The sequence below is a fragment of the Physeter macrocephalus genome, chromosome 18 (genome assembly GCF_002837175.3).
Source record: "Physeter macrocephalus isolate SW-GA chromosome 18, ASM283717v5, whole genome shotgun sequence".
Classification (NCBI taxonomy): Eukaryota; Metazoa; Chordata; class Mammalia; order Artiodactyla; family Physeteridae; genus Physeter; species Physeter macrocephalus.
The window spans coordinates 45,759,930-45,780,237 of record NC_041231.1 but is presented as its reverse complement, the minus strand read 5'-3'; the positions used below and the strand labels follow the sequence as shown (position 1 = coordinate 45,780,237).

At 43.3% G+C, this 20,308-nt stretch overlaps 1 protein-coding gene across 12 annotated transcripts in view; it reads left to right on the top strand.

Moving 5' to 3' along the window:
• The window catches only part of LARS2 (leucyl-tRNA synthetase 2, mitochondrial), a 175,632-nt gene that overhangs the window by 104,714 nt on the left and 50,610 nt on the right, over window positions 1-20,308 (top strand). For 11 of the 12 annotated variants that reach the window (XR_008615644.1, XR_008615638.1, XR_008615636.1 and 8 more), the window contains 5 exons: window positions 3,803-3,907; window positions 6,940-7,055; window positions 9,952-10,235; window positions 14,361-14,459; window positions 17,663-17,800. Coding sequence is in view for 3 of the 12 variants with exons in the window: in XM_024123821.3 (XP_023979589.1) it covers window positions 3,803-3,907; window positions 6,940-7,055; window positions 9,952-10,235; window positions 14,361-14,459; window positions 17,663-17,800 (742 nt within the window). In the remaining 9 variants the exon portion in view is untranslated. The remainder of the gene's footprint in view (window positions 1-3,802; window positions 3,908-6,939; window positions 7,056-9,951; window positions 10,236-14,360; window positions 14,460-17,662; window positions 17,801-20,308) is intronic. The other variant, XR_008615643.1, reaches the window with a different exon arrangement.

Below are 20,308 nucleotides of genomic sequence, written 5' to 3'. Positions count from 1 at the left end.
ATTTAGTTGTCTTTATTATTAAATTATAATAGTTTTTTATGCTAGATACAAGTTTCTTATCAGATATATGATTTACAAAAATGTTCTCCAGTTCTGTGGGTTTTCTTTTCACTTCCTTGATGGTGTCCTTTGAAGCACAGAAGTTTTAAATTTTGGTAAAGTCCAATTTATCTACTTTTTCTTTTGTTTTTGCTTTTGGTGTCATATCTAAGAAACCATTGCCTAATCAAAGATCACAAAGATTTATACCTTTGTTTCTTCTAAGAAACTCTTCTAAGAGTTTTATGGTTTTAGATCTTATATTTAGGTCTTTAATCCATTTTTAAATTAAGTAAAGTTTTTATATATAGCAAAGGTAGGAGTTCAACTTTGTTCTTTTGTATGTGTCATAAATCTTTTAAATTCGTGTTCCCGCACACACTTATCTTAAAAATCAGACTGCTTCTGTCTTTATTTTTTGGTTTTTACTTAATATGATATCAGAAAATATTTCTTTGTTTTTAGGCAGGCTTCCCAATTGTTTTTTAATCCATACATAATATTCTGTCAACTCAAGTGTACCATAATATCCTAAATCTTCCCTATCATGTTGAACATTTGGCCTTTTTCATGTTTGGGCTATTATGGAGACAGCTCTTTGCCTCTGTAGAATTACTTCCTTAGGAAACATCCCCAAGAGTGTGATTTTTTTGGTCAAAGGTTATCAACCCTTTTCTAGTTCTGTTTACAAGTTGCTTTTATTGGTTTCTGAAAGGGCTGTATCAGTTTAGAGTGCTGTATCCAATGATATATGAATTTCAGTGCAACTTCACAAGCAGTGATGGTACCCTTCTAAAAGTTTTTCTTAACTTATCAGGTGAAAAATAATAATACTTCAAGATTACTTTAATTTCCATCTCTTTATAAAAATTAATTTGTGTTTTGTTTTGGTTTTTGTTTTTTTTTTTCGGAGCACAGGCTCCGGACGCACAGGCTCAGCGGCCATGGCTCACGGGCCCAGCCGCTCCGCAGCATGTGGGGTCCTCCCAGACCGGGGCACGAACCCGTCCCCTGCATCGGCAGGCGGATTCTCAACCACTGCGCCACCAGGGAAGCCCCTAATTTGTGTTTTTAAAAATCTAGGTGATATATGTATATTACGTGAAATTACAGAGGGTACTAACAACAGCAATGACAGTAGCCTCCTTACCCAACCACTTTTAATTTTGGGGGGAATTTGTTACTTAGGATATAAGTTTGATGGCTGTGACAGAGTCCTAGAAAAACAGACAGAAGTTTAAAAAAAAGGACAGAAGTTTATTTCTTGCCCACGTGACATGCAGAGTGGGTATAACAAGTCTGCTTTGTGGGGTGGTTGGGGCCGAGGCTCTTTCTGTCTTCCTGCTCTGCCCCTCTAGGACGTTGCCCTTATCTGTGTGTTCTAGGTTGGTCTACACTTCATCTGCGTCGCAGTAAGAAGGTGGTGGGGGAAGAAGGGCAGCTCCTTCCCTTTGAGAGCGTGACCTGCAAGTTGCTCCTACACTTAACCCCATGGCCATACCCAGTGCAAGGGAAGCTGAGCAGTGCTGCCATTAGCTACGCAGTCATGAGTCTAACTAAACATTCTATTGCTGAATCAGGAGAGACAGATATGGAGTCAACTGGCAGTCTGTGCCACTGCTGTTTCTCTGGTATAGACCGCCACATGTCTGTATAATATGCCTGCACTGCTGTCTCTCCATTCACCAGTTCTAGACATTACCTAGTGACTTTTATTTTCACTCCACCACGCCTCACTGTCCATCCTCCTAATAACATACCATAACTGCAGAATTTGCAAATGTATACCTCTTCTTTGAGAAGGGACCATATGGAATCAGAAATCTGGCTGTCCACTTTGAGGGTGTCAGCACTTCAGCAGCTCCGGCATCAGGTGCCTCCCAGTCACGGTACCAGGGTGCTGGTTGAACCTCATCCCTGGAGACCCATTTGCGTTGCATTTTCACTCTGTCCCCACCATAACCCTGTCCTGTGCTTCCTGACACCCAAGGTGAAGGAAGATCGGAGCTGGCTTAGATGTTTACAGAGCCTATCTTTACCTCTCTGAAAAATAAATCCTAATTCCTAGGCTTTTTTTTTTTAAGGTTTTTCTGATGTGGACCATTTTTAAAGTCTTTATTGAATTTGTTACAATATTGCTTCTGTTTTATGTTTTGGTTTTTTGGCTGCGAGGCATGTGGGATCTTAGCTCCCCATCCAGGGATTGAACCCACACCCTGTGTGTTGGAAGGCGAAGTCTTAACCACTGGACCACCAGAGAAGTCCCCCTAGGCTTATTTTAACTTGGGGGTTTGTAGAACATATTTTAGATAAATCTATATAAAGTCTTAAAACATAGCGGGTATAAATAGTAATAGTCCATAAATTATAACTGTAGTTAATTGCTTATGTTGCAAAAGCTCAAATGAACTCACTAATTGTTTACCACCTCTCATCCCTTCTTCCTTTGGGACTTTATTGGGGTCTTCATGCTTCCAGTCCTACATATATTCAGTGAAGATTCATGTATGTATGGTTTACCTCACTGCTGCAGTAGTTGTAATAAGCTTCATTTAAGATGACACACTGGGCTTCCCTGGTGGCGCAGTGGTTGAGAGTCCGCCTGCCGATGCAGGGGACACGGGTTCGTGCCCCGGTCTGGGAAGATCCCACATGCCGCGGAGCGGCTGGTCCCGTGAGCCATGGCCGCTGAGACTGCGCATCCGGAGCCTGTGCTCCGCAACAGGAGAGGCCACAACAAAGAGAGGCCCGCATACCGCAAAAAAATAAAAAATAAAAAAAAAATAAGATGACACACGGTTTGGATAATTCCAAATTAAGTGTTTTATTATGACCACATAAATATTGGTCACCTGAGCCAAATATACTATGATTACATTTTCCTTTTTATATAACTTTCTATTTTTCCCGAAGTTCATGGTGTCCTCATTTTTAAAATTTCCTTTGTGTTCTTTGAATTTCTGACTGTCTTCCCACATCCTCCCAGAAGCTCTTTAAAACTCCTCTCAAGTTTTCTACATATTCCAGCCTGTCAGATAATCTGTCCATCCCCTATTTTTCCTGAAGATGCTTCCTGGGGCTCTCTGTCCTGCTTAAATCTGACCTGGTCATCCTCCAGGCTTCTGCATATCTGTCATTCTGGGACTTCTCTCTGTCTCTGCTCTGCAAGTGTCCCTACCCTCTTTTCTTTGTTGGATCCTCTGTTTCCTAGATCCCATGTCTGTCTCTTTCTTGATTTACCCCTTCCTTTTGCTGGACCACAACCTCTGGTATCTCCTTAGAAATGGTACATGGGAAGGAACTGTTTTGTCCTTGTATGTGTGGAAATCTCCTCTCTGTTCAGTCATTTTCTCCTTTCCTATCCACTTCCATCTTCAAGTGTTATAGTTTAAAATTTCAGATATCTTTTAGTTTCACCATAGATAGATTGTTGTGTTTCTCATTCTTCTGTATACTTGAGGTACTTTTCAAAAGGAAAAGTGGGTGGTGGGAACATCTTTACTCCACCATCTGGAAAGTAAAAATGCCATTTTCATGTCTTTGGTTAGGAGCGCGAATGAATATTTTCATTTTTTTGTTTAATCTTTTGATTCTCCACTAGTGTGAATTATCTGTTAATACCTTCAAAGAACAAATTCTATAATAATTAGCACAAAAACACAGAAATTCTAAAGCTTATTTTTCTCACTTGTCTGCTCTGAGATTCAGATGGTATTAGAGTCCCAGCAGACTGGCGTCCACAGTTGATTGCTCTCATTTTCAGATTGCCTCACGCCCGTGACGGCTGTGAACATGCTCACCCAGCAGGAAGTCCCTGTTGTCATCTTGGCCAAAGCTGACTTTGAGGGCTCTCTGGATGCAAAAATAGGTAAGTAGCCATTAAAATGTAATCAGGATAATGTACTTAGCAGGTTTAAGATCAAAATACTAGCCTGGAAGAGCTGACTATATATTCCATGATCTGTTTTGCCTCTTTGTAAAAATGAATGTCCCTTCATTTCATCATCTCTTATTTAAGCATCACATTTTGAAAACATACCAAGTATATCGCATCTTGCTAATTGCTACTGAGAATAATGAAAAATGTCTGGCCCATGGATTTTGCCAGTAGAGCTAGTTGGTGAGACTTGCCTATACAATGTGGGGAACCATACAACTCAAATGAAAATCCAATTTCAGAATTCATAGAACCAACAGCAACTGCTGAGATGGGCGTTCAAAGCACACATGATCAATGTGGGCTGGGTTTTTGGTGAAGGCTTTGTGGAGGAGGTGAACTTCAGCTATGCAAGAAAGGGATCGTGAAACAGCAGTAAAATCGAAGTCATATTTAGAGTTGTAAATTGGATATCCTTGGCGGCCTTACTCATTCCTAAGAGTTCTAACCTATCATCACCTAACAGGAAGTCTGGGATTGAACCAAGGTGTGAGACCTAATCATACCCAATCCAAGACCTGCCCTCAGGGTAGACCCGAGCATCTCTCTACAGCTTTCCTACTGTAGATTCCAGCCAGTCTCCAATGTGCCAAAACCTGCGGAGAAAGTTATTTCCATACTCTCTATCTCCTAGCACACAGAAGAAATAGCATTGCTTATTGAAATCATGTTTTTGCTCACAATTCTCAGATCCTTTATTGGCAAACTGATTTGAAGAAACATCAACACAGAAAACAGATATTAAGCCACTCAAGTCATTCTCCTCTGACAATTTAAACCTAGAAAGTATGTTGCTTAAAGGAAATAATTCCTTCTATTACTTTAATGCATTTTATAATTAGTAAAATTCATTAATACAACCAGCCAAGATAAACAATAAAGGAAGCTCTTGTTTTGTTTTTTTTTTTTTTTTTTTGTGGTACGCGGGCCTCTCACTGTTGCGGCCTCTCCCGTTGTGGAGCACAGGCTCCGGACGCGCAGGCTCAGCGGCCATGGCTCACGGGCCCAGCCGCTCCGCGGCATGTGGGATCTTCCCGTACCGGGGCACGAACCCGTGTCCCCTGCATCGGCAGGCGGATTCTCAACCACTGCGCCACCAGGGAAGCCCAAGCTCTTGTTGATGTGGCTTTTTTTTCCCTTCTGTTTTTGTTGTTGTTGTTTTAAAATATTTATTTATTTATGTATCTATTTTGGCTGCGCTGGGTCTTAGTTGCAGCATGAGGGATCTTTTAATTGTGGCATGCAGACTTCTTAGTTGCCGCATGCAGACTCTTAGTTGTGCCATGCGAGCTCTTAGTTTCAGCATGCATGCAGGATCTAGTTCCCCATCAGGGATCGAACCTGGGCCCCCTGCATTGGGATCGCGGAGTCCTACCCACTGGACCACCAGGGAAGTCTCCCCTTTTGGTATTTTGAGTCAAAGTACTAACACAATATTGAGAGTTCTGAAGGATAAGGGAAGAAGAAAAAGGAAAATCTGATTTTCTTGGGTATGCATGGAAAATCATTTTTCCTGTTGTCTTGATTTCCCACACTTCCGTAATTAATGTTTTCTGAATTATTGGCTCTTGCCTTCCAAGAAGAACAGAAACAAAAGTATACAAGAGTTAAAGTGGTGTTTTCACCATCTCACCTGCATGTTACAAATAGTTCACAGTCTACTGAGCCCCACGTGACCAACACCGTGGCCCAGAGCAGTCTTTATGTGATCTAATAAACTCTGTGGTCACAATGTCTCCGTTCGAAGATTGCTCCTAGTTACTACAGACCACAAACTTTTGGAATGCAGTAAATGACTTTTTTCCCTTCTTGACCATGAACACTTTTCAGCAACCTTTATTGCTTGCCATTTGTCCTCACCCTTCAGTAACCTTCAAGTCCACTCTGAGAGTTTGCTTCATTAGATGCTTTTCGTCCATAATCTCAGCTGGAACACTGCAGAACTTTCCATAGTACCATGGAGTTTTCCATCTTACCAAGGAGCTTTAGAATGTGTGTCCCAAACATTAAATCACCCTTTTAGGGCAGCGTTCCGGAGAGGTTGTTCATGGACATCTGACGTAAGCATTTTGTGTATTACCCTTAGTTTGATCTCTCTCAGTTGCTGCGTGATGTGTAGTGTCCACAAGGATGTCAGCAGTTTTGACAGTTGACCCTACAGCAGTTCTCAACCAGAGGTGATTAGGCAGCAGGCAACATTTGGCAATTTTCGAAACATTTCTACTGGTAGAGACCGGGGACGCTCTTCAGCATCCTACAGCACACAGAACAGGCCCCCCAGCAAAGTTCAGAATGTCAGTAGGACCCAGGTTGAGAAACCCTGGCCTACAGAACTAACAACTAAAAAGCCTGTTTTTATTAATAGCTGAAGCTGAAACAGCATGCCTTGGCCCTCTGGATGAGTGATTTACTTACATTCAACTCCATCTCCTCAAGGGCATATGTGGGTTGAAGAATAAATGTCTATTCAGAATGTACTGTTGCCTCTGGGAGCAAAGCATAGTTTGAAGAAACACAGTGGCCAGCTTTCCACTTACTGACCAGGTGGATTTTTCTGGGGTGCTAGGAGCTGCTGGAGGAGTCAGCCCTGCTTCTCAAGAGAACTCCACCGCCCTGTGTCACTCAAAGGAGACACTTCCCCAGATGCTTGTGATTTACTGTTTAAGTGACAGAAGCACCCAAAATTGTATATTTTAGAATTACAACTATTTTAAAAGAAACTAAGCAATGGAAAAAGACTTACAGGAAGTAGTGCCAATATGGTAAACTATTGTGTTAGGGTAGTGAGTTTCTCCAAGACTGTTCTCCATTTTCCCAATGAATATGATGTGGTTTTATAATTTCTGTGACTAAAATGTTTTAGAGTCTCCCTTCAGAAGCTAACGCTGAGTGTCAGTGCTGTCAATTATTTTGTGATTTGGCCATTTGCAAAGGAGATGTTTTGTGTTTCTTCCCCTAAACAGGAATTCCCAGCACCAGCTTAGAGGACACTGTCTTAGCCCAAACCCTGGGCCTGTCGTACTCTGAAGTCATTGAAACCATGCCAGATGGCACAGAGAGACTGAGAAGCTCTGCGGAGGTCGGTGCCCATGGAGGTGGCCGAAGAACTTACTTATAAACTCAGGGCCTTGACATGAGCTTGATGACACGTTTTCCTTTGGGTGCAAGTTACAACCTATCATTTCATTCATACCCACACTAACAGTCTTGCAGCCTCGTTTCTTAATCTATGAAAACAAAATAATATTCTTTTTCAAGATCTAAAAGCTTATCAGCTCCAAGTTGAACTGATCCTAGGATAGTGTGGTTATTGAAGTAACTAAACTTTATTTTGCCAATCTTCTGCTTAAGAAAAATGACCTCTTCCAGGGAAACTGATTCCTTGGGACAGGTGACCAAAATTGGCTGTTCCTTTTAGAGATCTCTGTTCTCCCCAGATTACTGACTTACTCCCACCTAAAGTTTGACTCATTTTTAGAAATCAGCCGAGAAGTTTTGAGTCATGTTTATTTGGTCAAGGTTGTCTCTTGCTAGGTGGTAAGTCTGGCAGGATTTGAGCTCAGCCTTGATACCGAACTAGGCCAGAAATCATGATGGGAGAAGTAGGGTGAGGTGGGGAAGGGGCAAGTGGGAAATGGCTTAGACAGTGATTCTCAAACTTGAGCACACACCAGAATCACCTGGTGGCCTTGTTAGAACACAGATTCCCTGGCCCCCATCTGGAGATTCTGCTTCACAGTCCCTGATGCAACTGAAGAATTTGCATTTCTAACAAGTTTCCAGGTGATGCCACTACTGCTGCTGATCCAGGGACCACATTTTGAGAATCCCTGGGTTAGAACTTTGCCACCCAAAGTCTGGTCCCAGGACCAGCAGCGTTGGCATCATTTGTTAGAAGTGTAGACTCTCAGACCCCACCTGGTCTAGTGAGAACCCCATGTGATTTGTGTGCACATTAAAGTTTGAGAGTTCTGGTTTAGAGCCCTCTTTCTTAAACTTGGCTGCCCTTTGAAAACACCTGGAACGTTTTGAAAAATACTGATGCTTGAGTCCCACCCCAGATATTCTGATTTAATGGTTGGGGGAGTGGAGAGGACATGGATCAGACATCAGGAGCATTCAGTGCTCCCCGGGTGATTCTAATGTGCAGTAGGGCCTGGGAACTCCTGGCTTAACATAGTGATTGCAACCCGGCCATGTCTCAGAATCACCTGGGAGATGCTTACTGGCCCCACCTGGGTGATCCTGATTCCGTTAGACCTGAAGATCCAGGTTTTTCAGGTTTGGGACTACCTGGCTATAGGATATTATGTATATGAAAAGTAAGGGAATAGCCAGGTGTTTTTCCTCTACAAGGGGTGGCAATGTTTTCTGACCTCATGTTTGTGCCTTCACTTCATAAATTATATCCCCAGACATGAGTCATGTTTTAGGATACTGAACCTTGAACCCTTCTTAAGACTGTGTTTGAGCAGGCTTCTTAGATGTGGAGCAGAGCCAAGCCAAGGTGCCAGAAAGGAGACCCGGATAACCCTCCGCAGGGCGAGAAAGGGGACAGTCATGGCCAAAATTAGCCTTCTGAATTAGCCAGAAAAATGCCCCCTCCTTAGTATAGGACTGAGCATTAATTATGCTCCCTGGCTTCTTTCAAGTAGCTTCAGGTGGTCTGTTGAATCCTCTGGTGGCCCTAGACTGAATATCTAGACTGGAGGAATTCTTTCAATGGATGGAAGGAGAATGGATGGTGAAAGCCTCCATGAGCTTCTGGGATGTGAAAACAGTAATGCATTGAGAAGATAGACTTTCAAGAGAGCTTGTGATCACCTGCATCATAATTACATGATAGTGGGAGTATAGGACAAAGAAAGTGCTCTCCCAGAGTGTAAGTGGTTCCTTGGTAGAGAGCTCGGTCTTCAGGACACTTCAGATGCTTAATGGAAAAGACTGCTTTTTATAAACATAGCTGTACTTTCCTATTCTTTATGCCCCATGTCTGTAAGCTCATTGAGGATAGGGGCAGGTCAGATTTATCTTTGTGCTCCCAATGCCTAGCACAAGCCTGGCACCTAGTAGGTTTGCAGTACACCTGCACTGAACCAATTCCAAGGTTCCCACAATCCCCTCATTGGCAAGCCATCCTGGCCCGATTCTTATCATTAGTTTGGTTCTCTCAAAAGTGTCCGGTGAACAGAGAATTCCTCTTTTCTGCTATTAGTGTCCTGCCCTGCTGTCTCTTAACATGGGAGCATTTAAATACAAAAGGGGTGGTCCTTCAAGCTGAGGCCTCAGTTTGTTCCCCTGCTTGCCTGAATTCTTTCGGCTCTAGGATAATATTGAACTTTTCTTTTCTGGCTACCCCTATCTCAAGAGGGGAGTAGTCATTAAAATAAATATGCAGTTTTTTACTGGCAACTGAATGCTGATATTTGCCTCTCTCTGTAGGTGCCACAGGGCTCTGGTGATAAGGAGAGCCACAAACCAGGGCCCACAATACTCTCAGGGGCCCCCAAAAAAGTGTTAATTTCTTTTAACATCAGAAGAAAAAAGTGAACTCTTGTGGTATGCAGGCCTCTCACTGTTGTGGCCTCTCCCATTGCGGAGCACAGGCTCCGGACGTGCAGGCTCAGCGGCCATGGCTCACGGGCCCAGCCACTCTGCGGCATGTGGGATCTTCCCGGACCGGGGCACGAACCCGTGCACCCTGCATTGGCAGGCGGACTCTCAACCACTGCACCACCAGGGAAGCCCGAAAAAAGTGAAATCTTAAGGTCAAAAATTATATTCATCTTTATTCACCACCATCATAAAATATAAGGTTTAATACTGTAAGGAGGAAGGTGCCCACAAATGCAACAGAGAGTCACAATGCAGCCCTGCACAGACCACACAAAAAATGGCAATCCAGGGTGGTGGCATCAGGGTGGCAGCTCATTCTTAACAAGGGAGGAACGCGATCTCTCTCCTTCCCCTCTCAGTTCACAGGTATGAACCGGCCGGATGCATTTCTAGCGCTGACTCAGAAAGCCCGGAGGAAGAGAGTGGGCGGAGAGGTGACCAGTGTTAAACTGAAGGACTGGCTGATCTCTAGGCAGCGGTACTGGGGCACACCCATCCCCATGGTCCACTGCCCGGCCTGCGGTCCTGTGCCTGTGCCTCTGGAGGACTTGCCTGTGACCTTGCCCAGCATCACCTCTTTCACTGGCAAGGGAGGCTCCCCACTGGCCTCGGCTTCGGAGTGGGTGAACTGCTCCTGCCCTAGGTAAGGAACCACGTCCCCCAACTGTGACCATGTCTGGTCCCAGACTTCCACTTGGCTGGAAAGAATAACGTAGGTCTTAGGTCTTTTGCTACCTTTGAGAGAAGGGGCTGGAATCTGGGGCCCAGCCCCTGTGGTGAGTGCCCTGTCCTCTCTTCTGATCCAGTAGAAGCAGCAATGTCAATTCACATCTTTCCCAGAAACAGCTGATCCAACTGATGGAAAAGGTACACATTTTCATGATAGCTTTGGAAGAGACCACTTTCCTCCATTTTATATTCCAAAGAGCTTCTCAGAGATGAGAGAAAAATGCCTTACCGTTTTCCCACATAGTGACTGTGATAACAGTGGGGATTTTATCACAAGTAGCAGAGTAGTAGTAGCTACGAGGACAAGTATGCTCAGGGGGTCTCATTCTTTAATATACTGAAACATACCATATCTCATTTCTTCTCCTTTTGGCAGTAGGATTATGTTTTTCTGTTAATTCACTGGCATGTCTCACATGTGATTTTTATGATACCATTCCAGCTGACTAAACAAATAAATAACAGATACCAAGCTGTAATATTTCCCTTCTTCCTTCTATGGAAAAGCCATTTTTCTCTGCCTTATAGATCATGATGGGTTGTTTTAAAATAACTTAGTCCTCTTCTTAGTATCTCTAGGTCAGTAATTAGGTAACCATATAGTGCAAGTGCATGGCTCAGAATGGGGAGTCAGACAGTAATGGCTTCAAGTCCTGGCCCTGCCTCTTCCCTAGCTGTGTGGTCTTGGGAAAGTCACTTAACCTCTCTGAGCTGTGATTCCCTTATCGGGAGCTAAAATAACCCCCTTGAAGGGATTTCAGAAGACGAGAATTAACGCATGTAACACAGCAGAGTGACACCTAGCAGACACTCTGTAACTGGAAATGTTAGTGCCATCCTGCCCGGGCCTGCCAACCCTCCGCCCAGGTCCTCACCCAGGCGGTTCTGAGGTTTGAGATGGGGCTTGCAGTCAGGAACATAGGAAGCTCTGGGCCATTTTAGGGTATCACCCTCTTTGTTGATAAGCAGTGACAAAGGGTTTCCCTGCCGGAGACATCAGCAGCCTTCAGCCCCCCAGTTGTGGCAGCCCAGGGCCTTGGTGGTGGGGATAAGGTTTCCTACCTTGGCTGCAGATTCCTGGAGGGCAGAGCCCAGGGCTTGGTCTTTGTCAAGTCTCCCTGATGATTCTAATGAGCACGCAGGACTGAGAGCCACCGAGCCCATGTGGCCAAGCGGGACAGCATGGTGGTAAGGACCACAAGCATGAGTCCAGCAAAGGTGGATTCCTTACCCTTTAGCTCCAAGACCTTGGGCAGATTTCTTAACCTCGCGGAACTCTAGTTACTCAACTGCAAAATGGGGACATGAGTAGTGTCTACCTCATAATCCCCAGGGTTACTAGGGATTAAATGAGATAATGCCCATGAAGCATTTGGCTTAGTGTCTGCCACCCAGTGTAGTATTATTACTATTGGAGCTAATAATGGTAATAACGTCACCATCACCATCATCTGTCCATCCCACTTACCAAGTAGCCTCTCCCGTGTAATCCAGTTTTTAGTGTCAGCAGGAAAACATGTTGGTTGTCTTCAAGTCCAACATGACCTTTAAAAAGAAAATCAGCATGGCAAGTTTTAGTCAGATATTAGTCCTTTTATCAGTTGAATCCTGCATTTTCTTCCTAACTTGTATGGGTGCCCTAATGGTGAGGAAGAAGAAGTAACAGTTATCTTCTAATTATTTCCCAAAATAGTATGTGCTCTGGTTGATTGCCTTCCAGATAAAAAGACCTGGATTTTATTTGTTTATTTATTTAATTTTTAAATTATTCTTTTTTGCTGGGGACGCGTTGGGTTTTTGTTGCTGCGTGTGGGCTTTCTCTAGTTGTAGTGCGTGGAGGCTACTCTTCGTTGTGGTGCACAGGCTTCTCATTGCGGTGGCTTCTCCTGTTGCGGAGCACGGGCTCTAGGCGTGTGGGCTTCAGTAGTTGTGGCTCACAGGCTCTAGAGCTCAGGCTCAGTAGTTGCGGTGTTGTATGGGTGCCCTAATGGTGAGGAAGAAGAAGTAACAGTTATCTTCTAATTATTTCCCAAAATAGTATGTGCTCTGGTTGATTGCCTTCCAGATAAAAAGACCTGGATTTTATTTGTTTATTTATTTAATTTTTAAATTATTCTTTTTTGCTGGGGACGCGTTGGGTTTTTGTTGCTGCGTGTGGGCTTTCTCTAGTTGTAGTGCGTGGAGGCTACTCTTCGTTGTGGTGCACAGGCTTCTCATTGCGGTGGCTTCTCCTGTTGCGGAGCACGGGCTCTAGGCGTGTGGGCTTCAGTAGTTGTGGCTCACAGGCTCTAGAGCTCAGGCTCAGTAGTTGCGGTGCACGGGCTTAGTTCCTCCGCGTCATGTGGGATACTCCCCGACCAGGGCTCAAACCCATGTTTCCTGCTTTGGCAGGCGGATTCTTAACCACTGCACCACCAGGGAAGTCCCCTGGCTTTCATTTAGAGATGCACTGTAGGAAACAGGATTAGGGTTCCCTTGGGGCTCTCTCCGATAAGCTCCTACCCCAGGGACCACCACTCTTCCCGGTGGGAGGCCCCCTGACTGAAATGAGGAGGCCCCTGGGAGCCCAGAGCCCTGCCAGATCTGGCTCCTGTGCTCTCTGCTGAGCCACTTCCATTTAATAAGCAGAAGATGGGGAGTGGCTTCTTCCTCCAATAATATTTGGAAAGCCAGTATGAACTGCCTCACAGATGCAACATATAAAGGCAACCCTTCTTTTATTTTTAAATTAAAAACAGACTCAAGCCCTTGCATGCTAAAGGATTAGCAGAGGATTCATCAGGTCCTCCGGGGGTTCCTCATCCCCCTCCTCAAATTCTCCAAGAACCCCCAAGGACCCATACTGCCAAAAGGGCAGCATTTGGAGAGGTGGTTGGTCCCACTTCCATGCCTCAGAAGGGAGAGCCTGGAGTCTGAGCCATGTTCTTCTGCTGTGGCTTCTCACGGCCACAAAGGGTCCCTGCTAATAGCTGTCAGTAGCTGGCTCACCCCATCCACTGCTGTTCCATGCCTTTGGGGGGTCTTCAAGGAAGCCAAACACCCTCCTTGGCCAGGGTTGGCTCAGGATACCCTCTCTTGGCTTCCCAGAAGTTGTGGCTTTTGGCTTCAGTCCCACAGGGCCATCATCCTACCAACGTGTTTCAAAATTGGTTCAGCAGTTGGGTCCTTGTGGAACTTTAGTCCTCCCCAGGCATCTGCATGCCTAGGATGAGGATTGCTTTTTCTTTTCAACCCTTTACACACCAAGCATCTCACTTCATTCACTTTCTTGAACAGTGGGGCTATCTTCACCCTTCTATAAGGAAGCTTCCTTTAGGCAGTGGTGTGTTGGTAAGTGTGTGCTAAATAGCTCTCTGGAGGGGAGCTTCTGATTTGTAGTGTTAGCCCATTTCTGTGGTATAGGTACTTCCACCAAGGGCTAATTTCAGACTACCAACTTGGCATCATTTGTCCCAGAGTTGGGAAGCGATCCCAACGGTTAATCCTCACAAGCTGGTATGAGGTGGCTCCAGCATACCTCTGCCTTTGGGCTCCCAAGGTGATTTATCTTCCTAAGGTCACCTCTTGTGGATTTCTGCTCCCCTTACCCAAGAGACAGAGATAGAAAAAAACCCAAGTTCATTTTTCAGCACAGTATCTCACTACATTTGGTTTTCAGCTTTTCTTCATAAACTGATTTGCCTCATAAGCATCATAGAGTAGGCATTGGCTGAAGGCAGTCTTGATATGCCTAAAAGAGAAGTGAATGCAGTAAAGAGACAAGATTCCTGTTAGATATTCTACCATGTTAAATTCAGAGAAGTACAGAATAGGGCTTTTAATTGTTGAAGATTTAAATGTTTATTTTGTAAGTTTCTTTAAAACATCATGTACTCTGCAGTACAAAGAGAGCCCATACTGTGAATTATCTTTTCATGATGGGGCATTGTTCTTATGACATTTTGAATTCATAATGATCATCATAGCTTTCTCAAAAGCTGGTGGAAAGTGCATTAATATTTTAAAAGAAACCAATCGATGAACTTCAGTTATTTCTTAGGTGCAAGGGAGCAGCCACGAGAGAGACAGACACGATGGATACCTTTGTTGATTCTGCTTGGTACTACTTCAGATATACCGACCCTCAGAATACTCAGAGGTAAAGAAAGCCCTGCTGAATTCGTGAGCATGTGTCAGTCTGGGTCTTCCAAGAAGCAAACACCAAGATGGAATTCGATGGGCAAGAGATTTATTGGGGCAAGTGCCTCTGGGGAATAAGGAGGTGAGGGAGCAGGAGTTGGCAGGGCGAGCCCTTGACCGTGATGCAGGTCTGACACCTGTGAAAGGAGAGGGCGAAGGTAGGAGGATTGCGTAGGAAGAGCCTTAGGCCGCAGTGCAGCTTGAGAAAGTCTCGAGCAGGCTGACGGGAAGCCTCAAGCAAAGTTTGTCCATTAGAGAGTCCCAAGTCAAGAGGAAATGCCTGCTGTGGTCCGCTCCCTATAGGAGGGCATGGGCTGGCATGAACACCCAGTGGCTCCAAAGACAGAAGAGCGGGAAGCTGTTGACCAATTGTGCTCTTTGAAACAGGCTCTTGTAGGGAGTGTGTTAGATTACTAAATTAGATTCTTCACAGCCAAGTAGGTCCCAGGTACAAGAAAAATGAAAAACAGAAGAAGGAAGGAAGTGCTAATACCCTCGTTGGCCCTGTGGTGAACTGCATTTATGCAGTTGTAAATGTGTAATGTTATTTACTTAACTGAAAATAATGATGTAACTATTCAGGGAGGATAGGAGGTAGGGAGTGTGAGAGAGCTGAGAAGCATGACTTCTTAGCACATACAGTCGCTAGATAATTTCCAAAATTGATAAACGAACAAAGAGCATAAAAGTATTTTTTTAATAATTGCCAGAAAAAACATCCGAAAGAATTAAAAGTGGCTAAGCGACAGGTGAGGGGTGGGAGGGAGGTTAGTGAAGGAATGGGGCTGGAGACCAGTGGGTTTTTGTTGTTGGACCGGGGCACGAACCCATGTCCCCTGCATCGGCAGGCAGACCCTCAACCACTGTGCCACCAGGGAAGCCCGAGACCAGTGTTTTAAATTATAAACCTTCAGCCGCTCTGCGGCATATGGGATCCTCCCGGACCGGGGCACGAACCCATGTCCCCTGCATCGGCAGGCAGACCCTCAACCACTGCGCCACCAGGGAAGCCCGAGACCAGTGTTTTAAATTATAAACTTTTTAGTACTATTTGATTTTTTTCAGCTATGTGCATGTGCTTCTTTGACAAAAATAAATAAATAAGGGAAAGAGAGCAGTAGGTAGATAGGTAAAGAAGGAAATGAGAACAAAAGAAAACTGGTGCAGAGCACAGGAAAACCACAGACACTGTGCTTCAAAGACCTTGCCAGCTTGCTCTTGTCCATGGGAGAACAATTATACTGAAACCCCGTAGTCCACGTATGAAAATGCCCCCATTTTCTTCGTTGGTTGTAAGATAATATATTTCCAGGGAGACAGGCTCTCCTGCCTGCCCTGCAGTCCTGCGAATCTGTGATTTGAGTTGAGGCTGTGCAGAATGAGCAGGATCCGGAGTAAATAGCAGCCGGCAGAGGCAAGAAAGGATACAGGGCGACTGCTGTGGCTGGGAACCACCAGGGCAGCCCGGGCTAACCCACAGAGGGGCCCCTCTTCTGTGTCTTCCTTCCAGAAGGGCCTTTTGGTGACTTCCAGTTAGGAAGAGCTGCCTTAGAATGCAAGGGAAATCAGGCTCTCCACCTCTCAGAATGCTTCAAGGGAAAACCTTCTTACAGATGATAGACTCCAACTTAATGATGGGACCCTTAACGGGTGAGAGTTATGTCCCGAGACCTTCACAGCCCCCAGTTTGGGAATACGACGTATCACATCATTTCCCTCATAAAATGCTGCTGTTTATTTCCATGCTGGCTTGCATTCTCACTAGGTGGTTTCCAGGAAAGATCATAGATCCCAGCTATAGCTACCTTCAACATCTCACTCCTCAATTTATTTCAAACTTACTTTCAGGCCGAGTACCATTCTTGACTTCCCTTGCTTTTCTGTCACCTGCATGAGCAGTTAGATTTCTCTGGGGAAGCATTTTTCACAAAGAAACATTATTTAAAATTTTACCAGAATTCTGGCATAGTGACTGGAGGAGAGAAAACCAAGCTGCATTAAGATGCAAACACATGGTGTTTGGCCAGGCCCACCTGTTGAGCGCCAGGGAAAAAAGTACCTTGAGGTGTGGGGAAGAGAATTCACATATATGTCAAACCATGGAGTGTACACACACACAGAGTGAACACACACACACACACACACACACACACACACACACACAGAAAATAAAGTGAGTGGCATTTCTTTTCCTCCCTAGCATCCATTAGGACTAGGAAATGATGGTTCCAGTGAGGAACCTTTCTTTTAGGACCTCTATTGACTAAAAAGTATCTATTAGGTGACAGAGAGTTAGGCTGTTTCATGTTAATTACTCCAAGTATGCTCAGTGCATTCAGGAAGCATATGCAGCCTCTTGCTGACTATCTGCATTTTGAGGCTGCTTTAAAAATAAGATTGAATTTCTGTTTTATTTATTTATTTATTTTTTGGTTTATAAAATGTAATATTATTTTATGTTACTCTGCTGTTACATAGGGCATAACATTTTCACAAGGCTTTTTTGGGACTACAATCAATGATTATTAGCAACATACAATAGTGGTCCAGCTCTCTAACAATCACTAGACAAACTGGACACCCTCTCACATGTGCACAAATCTGCATGGAAAAGTACTAATTTTAGACTTGGACTTGTGTACTTTATTTCCCCTTTCTAGTGTATTAAGAAATGACATGCATGTCATTTCTTAATACACTAGAAAGGCAAATGAATTTCTGTCTTAAAATGAACTTTTAGTGTCTGCATGAGTGTCTCCATTGTACATGCCATATTGCCCTCTATTGGTAAGAATTCAAAAATCTTGATTGTCTATGGTAATAAAAATTAAAATAAATCCAGATAGTCAAATATGCATTGTACAGAAATACCCTTTTTGCTGGTATGTTTTCCTTTTGTCCTCATTATTTATGAAAATCACATTTGTTAAAATATGTCAATAATGGCTTCTGAAACAGTTTTTATTAATTTCATAAATTAACACTGCTCTGACATTTTTCTCCTTTGTTATATAAGCTTCTCTCAATATATTTTAAAAAGAAAATCACTGTTTTTCTCTGACATAATTTATTTCAGGGAATATGCAAATTATGATTGGTCTGATTTATGCAATTGTGACAAAGCAGGTTTTTTTAATAAATGACCATCTCTCTTCCTCCCAGCCCTTTCAGCACAGCGTTGGCAGATTACTGGATGCCTGTGGATTTGTACATTGGAGGGAAAGAACATGCTGTCATGCACTTGTTCTATGCAAGATTCTTTAGTCATTTTTGCCATGATCAAAAAATGGTCAAACACAGGTGAGCATGTATACTGCTTTGCAAAAGAATTCAGTTCCTTGAACAGCAACTGAAGGCAGGTGTTGGTTCTTCTGAAGCAAGGTAAGTATATGTGGCAGAAGAACTCTATTTTTCAAGCATACTTTAGAGGTCATTGTCAGCCTTAACCACTGGAAGTCCATTTATGTTTCTTAGTCAGTTCTAGCCCGTGGTGTTTGCCTGCTTGCATAGGATCTTCCCTTCAGCTTTTCTCCGTTGAACTGAGTTAAGTAGTTGAGATTTTCACTTGTGAGGCAGAGAAGAGTGGTTCATAATGTCACACAGCTTTTTATAGCTTCTCATGTGAGGTCATGTTTATCATCTGGTCCCTTGGTGTAAGCTCTGTTTCCAAGCCTGACTGAATCCTGTCTCAATATGTCATTCTGATAAAATGGATTAAAAGCTAGGGAATCACATTGTAAATCCATTGATAAATTCTTTTCTTGTTGGTCTATAATATATTCCCCATCATGTTCAGAAAGATGTGTGTGTGTGCTCTTTTCCCATGAAATATATCATATATATGTATATATAATATATACATAATGTATTATATAATATGTATTTAATGTATTATACAATTTAAAAAATAAAAAATAAAATGAACATCCATGCACCCCCTCCTCAGATTAGGATATAGAGTATTACAGGTCCCTTAGAATACCCAGGGTGCCCTCACTAATCAGATCATCCCCCTTCCTACACCACCCACCCCTCCCCCATATACAATCCCTATCCTGAATCTTGAATTATTCATTTTCTTGCTTTTCTTAAATATATTATTTCTTTATATATTTTTACACAATATGCGTTGTTTAGTTTTCTGTGTTTGAACTTTGTATAAGTAGAATCATATTTCATGTGTTCTCTCTTGCTTCTCTTGCTCAGCATTTTTGGGGATTCATCCATGTTGCTGCATGGAGTTATGTTTCATTCGTGATTCACTGCTATCTGGTATTCCATTACATGAAATGGAATTTCTAATACAGAGCTCAGTTTATGTCCATACCACCATTAATGGTCCTTGGGCTGTTTTGTGCAATTAAGAACAAAACTGCCGTAAGCATCCCGGTACGTTTCCTGACATACGCGTGTTAGCAGTTCTCTAGGATGTGTACCTGGAGTAGGATTAGGGTAACCACATGTTCAACTTCACTAAGAAATGCCAGACCGTTTTCCAAATTGGTTATATAAACCTGCACTGGCATCAACAGAGGTGAGGGTCCTATCACTCAAGATCTTCATCATTACAGCATATAGTACAGCCATCCCTGTGTACCTGCGGGGGATGGGTTCCAGGACCCGCCACAGATACCAAAATCTGTAGATGCACAATTCTCATAGTAGGCCCTCCTTATCCGTGGGTTCCACATCCTTGCATTCAACCAACCTTGGATCATAATCACAGAGGGCTGACTGTATTATCTTTTAAAATTTTGTCAAACTGGTGGTTATATAATGGATCACTTTGTGAGTTAAATTTGAATTTAAAGACACTGCTTACTTAATGAAGTTTAGCATTTTTATTATGTTTACGGACTTCTGTGTTTCCTCTTCTGTTAAATCCCTATATGTGTCCTTTGCCCTTATTTCTTCTGGGTTGTCTTTTATCAATTGTAGGAGTTCTATAAATATTCTGGATGCTAATCCTTTATCAGCTATATGTATTGCAATATTTTTTCCCGGTTTTTGGCTTGTCTTATTTTTATGGTGTCTTTTGATGAACAGAAACTCTTTTTTTTTTTTCTTTAATGATTGTTTTGCTCTTTTATTTTTTTTTCATGTCACACATGGATTTCATATTTTTTTTATATCTTTATTGGAGTATAACTGCTTTACAATGTTGTTAGTTTCTTCTGTACAACAAAGTGAATCAGCTATATGTATACATATATCCCCGTATGCCCTCCCTCTTGAGCCTCCCTCCCACCCTTCCTGTCCCACCCCTCTAGGTCGTCACAGAGCATCGATCTGATTTCCCTGTGCTATGCAGCAGTTTCCCACTAGCCATGCGTTTTACATTTGGTAGTGTATATATGACAGTGCTACTCTCTCACTTCGTCCCAGCTCCGCCCCGCCCCCCCGCGGTCCTCAAGTCCGTTCTCTACATCTGTGTCTTTATTCCTGCCCTGCCACTAGTGATGAACAGAAACTCATAATTTAATGTAGTAGATTTTAATAATCTTTTCCTTTATGGCTATTGCTTTTAGTGTCTCAGTACCTTTAATGGAACAGTCCATCCCTTTCCCCACTGATCTGCAGTGCCCTCTCCATTATAAATCCAGTTTTCATATATATGCAAGGGCCTATTTATAGGGTTTTTATTTTGTCCATTAGCCTATTTGTTTTTTGCTGTGCTCATTAGTTACTGGCATTGTTTTTTTTGTTCGTTTGTTTTTTGGGGTTTTTTTTGCGTTACGCGGGCCTCTCACTGTTGTGGCCTCTCCCGTTGCGGAGCACAGGCTCCGGACGCGCAGGCTCAGCGAGTTG